Source organism: Solanum lycopersicum, chromosome 11, assembly GCF_036512215.1.
Source record: "Solanum lycopersicum chromosome 11, SLM_r2.1".
Classification (NCBI taxonomy): Eukaryota; Viridiplantae; Streptophyta; class Magnoliopsida; order Solanales; family Solanaceae; genus Solanum; species Solanum lycopersicum.
In genome coordinates, this window is record NC_090810.1 from 6968020 (window position 1) to 6976530 (window position 8511).

At 25.9% G+C, this 8511-nt stretch overlaps 1 protein-coding gene across 1 annotated transcript; it reads left to right on the top strand.

Annotated features, from left to right (window-relative positions):
* The first annotated feature begins 4794 nt into the window (after positions 1-4794).
* Positions 4795-7354, top strand: LOC101254049 (uncharacterized). The gene is made up of 2 exons (XM_004250296.5): positions 4795-6036; positions 6622-7354. Exons 1-2 carry the CDS (start codon positions 5680-5682, stop codon positions 7222-7224), a joined length of 960 nt encoding a protein of 319 aa, XP_004250344.1. The 5' UTR covers positions 4795-5679; the 3' UTR covers positions 7225-7354.
* The last annotated feature ends 1157 nt before the right edge of the window (positions 7355-8511 follow it).

The window sequence follows — 8511 nt, forward strand, 5'->3', positions numbered from 1 at the left end:
TAGAAGAATAAAAATTTTGTTGTCATGTTCACTATTTTCTCACTTAAATTATTTGATAGTAAATAATTGTCATCTTAATAAATTGAAGTTAATAGCGAAAAAGATCACACAACTATAATAATTATAGAGAAAATTTAATGAACTTTGTTTTGTATCAATAAATTAAAAAAAAAACTCTTTATCATAAAATAAAATAAAAATATAAAATAAATATAGCAAAATAAGTGTGTGTGTGTGTCTATATATATATATATATATACACACACACACACACACACATTCTCGTTTTAGGCTACTTGTGTAATATTTAATGATCTTTCATTAAGAGACAATATTTTACTTATGAATTGTTCTTAAATTCATACATCAACATTAGCATTTAGTCAGATTATAATATTTTATATTAATAATAAATTGATTAAATAACTCATATTTTAGAAACAAAAAATTATATCTAAATAATAAAATTTGTAAGCTAATTTATTTAAATAAATTTATTAGTATAAAAATAAAATATAAAATAAATAAAATATTAAAAGGATTTGAGGGGATATTTTTGTCTTTACCTAGAATAGTCCGATAGTATTAGAGCTAATACCACCAAATGGAAGGTATTAGTTATACACCCTCCAATATCATGTAGGGTGCATAACTAATCCCTAGATTGTAAATACATAGACCCAAAATTCCTACCAAACATAATATAAATAATAGCATACATAATACTTGTACTATGTCTCCTAATACTCCCTACCAAACAACCCCTAAGTATATTAACTTATGAACTCTCTAACGAAATTACTTAATGACTCAACAATAAGGAAGGAACCGTAAAAATATTTTTCACACTAACTTTTAATTCTGACTCCGCCTCTAAATATATTACGAAAGAACAAAAGGACAATCTCATTCAATTGTATAATTAGATGTGGGTGGTCTCCCTAACAAAACCCAAATGAATGGCCTAAAACAATGGACCATTGTTCTTAATTCACTTTCCAATAATATCTCAAAAGACAAACATCCTCCAAACTATATATCCCATTCTCCAAAAACCCACGAGCACCTATTTTGTCTATTTATCAAAGTATTATTATTATTTTTATTATTCCCAATTAAACATTACATTTATAAAAGAAAAAAGGATTAAATAGTATATCAACTTCAATATACTTTGTGAAGATTTTCTGGTCCCACCCTAACCCACCTTAGCTACTTCTAATATATATCCTTTAGTCTATGCACTTATTACCCCATAAATAAATTAAATCTAAAGTTTTAAAGGAAAAAAATGAATTTTAAAGAAAAAATTTATTTATGTCATTATTTAAAATTTTGATTTTTTTTATATTATTTGAGGTTATTAATTAACAAATAATGATATAAAAAAGTATTTTTTTCAAAAGAAAATAATATGTATGAATTTAATGTATGATATAGATGAGTCGTTTCTTAAAGTTCAATAATATAAATATGAGTCCTTTCCACTTAAAATAATAACCAAATATTATGTTAAAGTATTTCTTAATTTGAAAATGTAATTTTATTTTTTTCAAAAAGTTATCTTTCATAGTTACCTTATGGAGTACTGACTAGGGTAATATTTATATAAGCTTTATTTTGATTTAAATAACGCTTATCAAAGCGTAATATTATTGATATAATTTTTAAAAGAAAAAATATATAATGATTTAAGTAATGCTTAGGTCAACTTAGTTTCTTTTTCAACAGAATAAAGTGAAAGAAAATATTGAGTGTTTGCTAGGTCATGGATTCGATTTATATATACCAACCTAGCAATATCAAATAAATTTTGAACAAATAAAAGATGAAACTATTCGTAGGATCGAAATAATTAGATGTTATGCGAAAGCTAACAAAACAAATTTCATTAATCACGAGTAAGAAGATAAATAAGAAATATATCAGAAAAAACACAAAAATTTAACGTAGTTCGAACAATTAACTTTCATCCACAAGGAGATGAACAATCTACTGTATAAATATGCGAGTGCAAAACATAGAAAGAAATAACCTCACTCAATTCACTCAGAACAAATAAGTTCAGACAATTGATAACGTATCACTTGTGTCCCACAAATTCTCCCCCCTAGACAAAACTGTCAAAACCCATAAAACTACATTGTAAATGCTACTACATTAGAAGAACGATCTTTTATCTCTAGAGTCTTGAACTTTTTTTTACAAGGAAAAGATTAGTCAAATATGAAAACTTAAAAGGAAAACTCATTTATAATAAGAAACTCGATATAAATACGCAATAACTACGATATTTAAAAAAATTGATTGGTGGGTCCCAAGGACAAGTTAATCAAATGGACTACTTCATACATCATGTGGGTTTGTTCATTGTAAGATGCCAAGGGAGCAATTATACATTGTACCAACATATTAAGCTTTTAATTCATAGAATCTAATCTTCATTACTTTATTTTTCATCAAATTAATTAAACTTACCAAGAAGTAAACCTTCTTTTTCTTCAAAGTAAATAAAATAAAATCCCCTAAAGTGAAAATTCATTTTGGAGATCAAAATTCTACGTATATCAGGATTCCTAATCATTTTTTGATTATATTTTTTCAAATAAAAAAAGAAGTGAGTAAAGCTACATTTGACCAGTCAAACAAAAACTTTAGAAGCAATATTTCTAATGAATGAATATTTATTTAAATTTCTATGAACAAAATGGGATACTAATTGCTTCACATGATGTACAATTTTTCATAACAAGAATCGTTTATTAAAAATAGTTATCCATTTATTTTTCAAAGTGTTAAGATACATTCATTCTTGATTTAGTAATTTTTGAGTCAATATCATCTTTAAAGTTCTTAGATTGAATTTGAACTCATTTAATTTTTAAAATTATGAGTTCAAATTATATATTGGTTACAATTTTAGTATTTAATTACAAAGAAAATTTCTGAAATAGCTAGCAAAGATAGTAGAAATAATAAGGTTTAATGACTATAGATTCAGTAATTACGCTCCATAATAATAGTGATGTTTATTATGAGGTTGCAATTCGCATATTCCGCTTGTCCGTTTGCATATTTTGCATCCCAATATACAAACAATGTAAGTATATATAAATTTGCATTTTTATATGTTTAGGAATTTTTCAAAACTCCGTTGGTATATTTCGCTTTCCAATATACAATCGAGGTAATTTATTATGAATTTTCCAATAACTTACACAAATCAAATGTATTAATAAATCGTATACAAAATAGCTAGAGGAAGCATAAATACACAAATTCTGAATTTATACAATCAGGATCAAATTATATATTTATACAATTAGGACCCGAGCAACAAAATTTTGCGAAACTATAATCACAAATTAAAAATAATCGAAACTACAACTATATTACATAATATACTCTAGATGTTTGTCATTTCATCTACTACTTATAAATTCCAAATAATGACTATCTCAACTAATAAAAAGAGTTTTGAGAAGATTCAAAAGAGTGTCTTTAAATATCTCTTCAAAGTATGTAATCACTCCTCAACAATTCATTTATATTGTACTAGAGGAAGTAGTCAATTAAGTTGAATTTATGTGGGATGAATTATCTTGGGAGGTAATTGATTGGGGTGTAGTTAATTATGCCTAAAAAGAATGAGTTTTTGCATAGTACAAGGTTACAAAGAACACACATCATTATTTCCTAAATCCCCTTAAAAGGAACATATTAAAGGAAAAAGAGGAAATGTAAGATTTTAAGATTTTAGTAAAGGAAACAAAGTCAGTTGCTCGAGGAAGAAAAAAAGGAAAGAAGAAGCCAAACAAAGCACTAAAATCAAAAGATAAACTTCATTACCAATATGACCAAATCCAAGAAATAAATGAATATCAATGGGCTATACATTAGTTGTTCATTGAGAAAAAAATATTCTATATTTGACATACACTTTTAACAAATAATAAATAATAAAAATAAAATGACTATATTACTCTTTAAATATGTGTAAGGTTTTGAAAAGAATAATATTTGATAGCAAGGGTAATACAGACATAAAAAGATAAATTATCTCTTGATTTTTCAAACTGAATAAGTATTGCTAGACAACTATTTTTAGTATAGTAGACAAATAAAAACAAACAAAATATATACGGTCTGATTATTTTTAAATATATACATATACATATAAAGTCTTCTTAAAATATAAAATATAGAATATATATTATTGAAAATAAAATAAATTTATTTGTTACCATTTGTAAAAGTGGTCGATCATGTGGTGGTTTTAAAATTCCTTTTATGTCTTCGAGTCTCTATAGGTTCACTATCTATTTAGTTTCATTTTTAATTTTATTCCAAAATTGAAGATCTTGATCCCTCTTTTGAAAGTCCATTATGTTGAGATGATCACTTATAAGTTGTAGGATCAATATCAAAATAAAAAATAAATTATTAGAAGCAACAAAGTAGATGCATATTTTTTTTTTTGTATTTACAAGTTCGGATGCTTGAATTAAAATAATTAATAAATATCATTAGTTGTAGGACATTTTGTAAAAGTTATTGTTTCAATTAATTTTGAAATAAAATTATTCGGTAAAAGTTTTTTAAAATACACTAAATATATGAACGTGAATTGCAATATTCATTTTTATTTTAATTTTAGCTTGTAATTTTTTGATAGATACATTTTTTCTTTTAAATTCATGAACCTATAATAAATATAATTTAATTTAAAATCTTCTCTTTCAAAACTTTTGTACTATAAATAGAGTTTCTTTTAGTTGAAAAGAAAAATTACTTTTTTTTTCAAAAACATTTGTTAGGCATTAATTCAAAAGGTAAAATCATCAATTCAAGAATAGAGTATCAACGTTGTTGAATGCTATTTGTTTTGTAGCTTAGTTGAGTTTCAAAAATAGAGTCGTTATTTTTTTCTTTTACTTGCTCGTGAAAGAGACTGCAGCTATCTTTAAAAAAAATATTAACGTGGCCCTAAGCCAAGCAAATATTATTATGAATTCCTTGTACTTTAAATTTTCTTTTTCTTCACACATATGTATATATATAATAACTTGAACTCTTATTATATTTGATTATTTTATGTAAAATGGACCAATAATATAGTTAAATCAAAGATTAAAGACAAACCACTAAGGCTAGCTCCCACCCTTTCCTCTCTACCCCCTACCCCATAAACATATTATTGTTTATATATTATACCTATATATACTATCCATAAGGAGTTTTTTTTTTAAAAAAAAAATAATAATAAAGAGCACAAAAGAAGAAAAGAAAAAGGAAGAAATTGGAAGAGAGCTAAATAAGTTCATGATAGTTTCATGTAAAGATTTTTTCTCCTTATTTCATTCTATCACACTATGTTTGTTTTAATAGAAAAAAAAATATCATTATTATTATTTCTTAACAAAAAATAAAGTTTTTTTTTAATTTTCTTTAGCTTCCTTTCTGCCCATTAAACATTGAAAATGGCAGATTAAGAATCATCATTTCCCCTCTAAAGGAAACACTCATCATTGCTCCCAACAATCTTTTTTTTTTTTTTTTGTAAACCTTAGAAACATTCTATTTCTTTTTTCATTCTTCAACAATATAAATATAACTCTTTTGTTAACTTTATTTCTCCCCTCTTTCTCTCAAAGTTTTTTAAATTAAAAAAAAATAAAAATGGATCCTTCTTCTACAAACTCTGTTAATGGTTTCTACACTTTTTTAACAAGAGGTATTGATGATCTTGAAAGAGTTTTTCTCTCTAGTAATTTCATGTCTATTCAATTCCTTCAAAGGGTACTTTCCCTTTTAAGATCTTTTCATACACAATTAACACTTCTTGTTCAAAAACTTCATTTGCCTGTTGGTGAAAAGTGGCTTGATGAGTATATGGATGAAAGTTCTAAGCTTTGGGAAGTTTGTCATGTTCTTAAGACTGGCATTTCTGGATTAGAGAATTACTATTCTTCTGGTTTTAATGTCATTTCTTCTCTTGAGAATCATCAACATCTTAATCCACAATTATCTAGACAGGTATTGTATAAATTTCATCTCCCTTTCATTAATTTCTCGTATCGTCGTTTAATTAATAGTTATTATTTCGAAAAAAAAGTGACTTTCTGAGTTAGTTAACAATTTTCAGAAATCAATAAGAGTTTGATTTCTCGTATCGACAGTTAGCTAATGGTTATTATCTCACAAAGTCACTTGAAATTCGAAAAAATTTAACTTTTTGAGTTAACTGACTTTATGAGAAATCAACACTTTTTTTATGTGAATTTATCGTATTATTAATTAACTAATAGTTGTTATCTCAAAAGATCATTTAAATTTCGAAAAAAAAAAGTATCTTTGTGAGTTAAATGACCTTTTGTTTAGGAGTTTGATTTCCCGTATCATTACTTAACTAATAGTTATTATCTCAAATAATCACTTAAAATTTGAAAAAATCAACTTTCTAAATGAGCATTCGAGAAATCAAACATGTTTTTCTAGCGTTGATTTCTGGTGTTGATCACTTAATTAATAGTTATTATGTCTGGTTTGATTTAACTTTCTGAGATAATAATCGGTATTAATTAAGTTGAGAATTTTTGATTTACAAAAAAAAAAAAACAGGTGAGTAGAGCAATAACAGGGTGTAGAAGAGAAGCAAATGGATTAGAGGAAGAAAACAGAGCATTAATGGAAACAAGAATTGAGCCACTCTCATTAAGATTTGATGAAATTGTTTCAGTAGAATCAAAGCTAAATGGATTTAATGGATTCAGAGGAGTACTTTATGCAATGAGAAATGTTAGTTCAGTTTTGCTAATGATTTTGCTTCATGGATTAGTCTATTGTTGGCCTGAATCATCATCATCTTCCTCTGATTTTTCAACATCAGAAACAGGGGGGTGTCTGTTTTTTGGTTCAAATTTTATGATATCAATCTCAAGATTACAACAAAGAATTGGTTCTCAGATTAATCAAATGAATCCAGGTAGAAGATCCATTTTGTTGTATGAATTTAGGAGATCAAAAGCAGCCATGGATGAACTTAGAGGAGAATTGGAGAATAAATGTGAAAATGGGATTATAAGAGAAAGAGTGGAGAATTTGAAAGCATATTTTGGGGTTTTGAAAAATGGCACTGAGAATATTATTGGACAATTAGATGATTTTTTTGATGAAATTGTTGAAGGAAGGAAGAAACTTTTGGATTTCTGCAGCCATAGATAATTCAAAAAAAAAAAAAATTAGAAGAAAAAAAAATGAAATACAAGTTAGGGTTAAAAAAAAAATCTTTAGTTGTTGGTTGTATCTTTTTTGTTGGTTTTTATTTAATTTAATTTTTCTCTCTCTCTCTAAATATCAATCTTTTTTTTACTTTGGGGTTTTATTACTTTTTCTTCATGTGTAATTTTCTATGATGATGTAGTTAGGTGAGATCAGTCCTGTTTAGACTCTTTAAAGATGTTATTGAGAGTATAGCGTGAATATTTTGAACGTAGTATATTTTTAAAAAATTTGATAATATTTTTAAAGAGTCTGAACACTTTTTTAAAAAGTCTAGAAGGAAAAGAGGATTAATATAACATGATTTATATCCACTACTAATATTTTTTTACTTTTTTTTTTTGGAAGGGACAAGTTTTTACTGTGTCCTATTTTTATTGATCAATAGAACACTTTTTTTAATGATTTGGTGTAATTCAATTTAAACCTTCATCAAGGATGGAGCCTATCGAACCACGTTGACGAAAAAATTATTATTTATATATGATTAATATTAATTTATATATATATATATAAAATAGATGTTAACTCTCTTATGATTTTTACTTCTTTAAATTCTGAACTTTCTTATCAAAATTTTTAGATTTGTCATTAATTTTCATCATTAGTAAAATTTGAAGACACTTTCGAATAGTCACAAAAAGTAAAAAAAGGAAGTATGATGAATATTCATGAAAGGACAACAAGTAGCTGTAAGGCAGAAGAAAGAAAAGAATGGAACCTTCTTTTGTTACTCAACCAAAGGAGACATTATGGGTCACAAAAATATATAAGTATTTTTGAATGTTTATTATGTAGGGAAAAAGAAAAAAATAATTATGATTCAACTCTTTAAGTGTGATGATGGAGTGTGCTGAGTTTTGTAATAAAATGATTTGAGTACCAAGAAAATGATGAAATTAAAAGAGAAAAAATAAAATAGATTCCTGGATTTGGCCTTTAATGTCCAAAACAAGTATGTGGAATGTCAAGTGTGGAAGCTTTTCTTTGATTCACTTCCCTTTTGCATGTAATGGACACTTTCAAATGTTTCCTCACCCATCCTCTTATATTAAATCCTAAACTCTATAACTCTTTTAGGCCTTGTTTAGTCAGAAACAAGTTATCTCGAGATTGATTTTTAGGCTTTGTTTAGATAGAAATAAGTTATCTCAAGATTGGTTTTTTAATGTGGGATACAGATATATAACAATTTCAAAATACTTTCTCTATTTATTTTTACTTGTTCAC

Coding starts and splice junctions, on each gene's coding strand:
- LOC101254049 (XM_004250296.5), top strand. CDS start 5,680: ATGGATCCTTCTTCTACAAACTCTGTTAATGGTTTCTACACTTTTTTA. Junction 6,037..6,621: donor ATCCACAATTATCTAGACAG/GTATTGTATAAA, acceptor AAAAAAAAACAG/GTGAGTAGAGCAATAACAGG.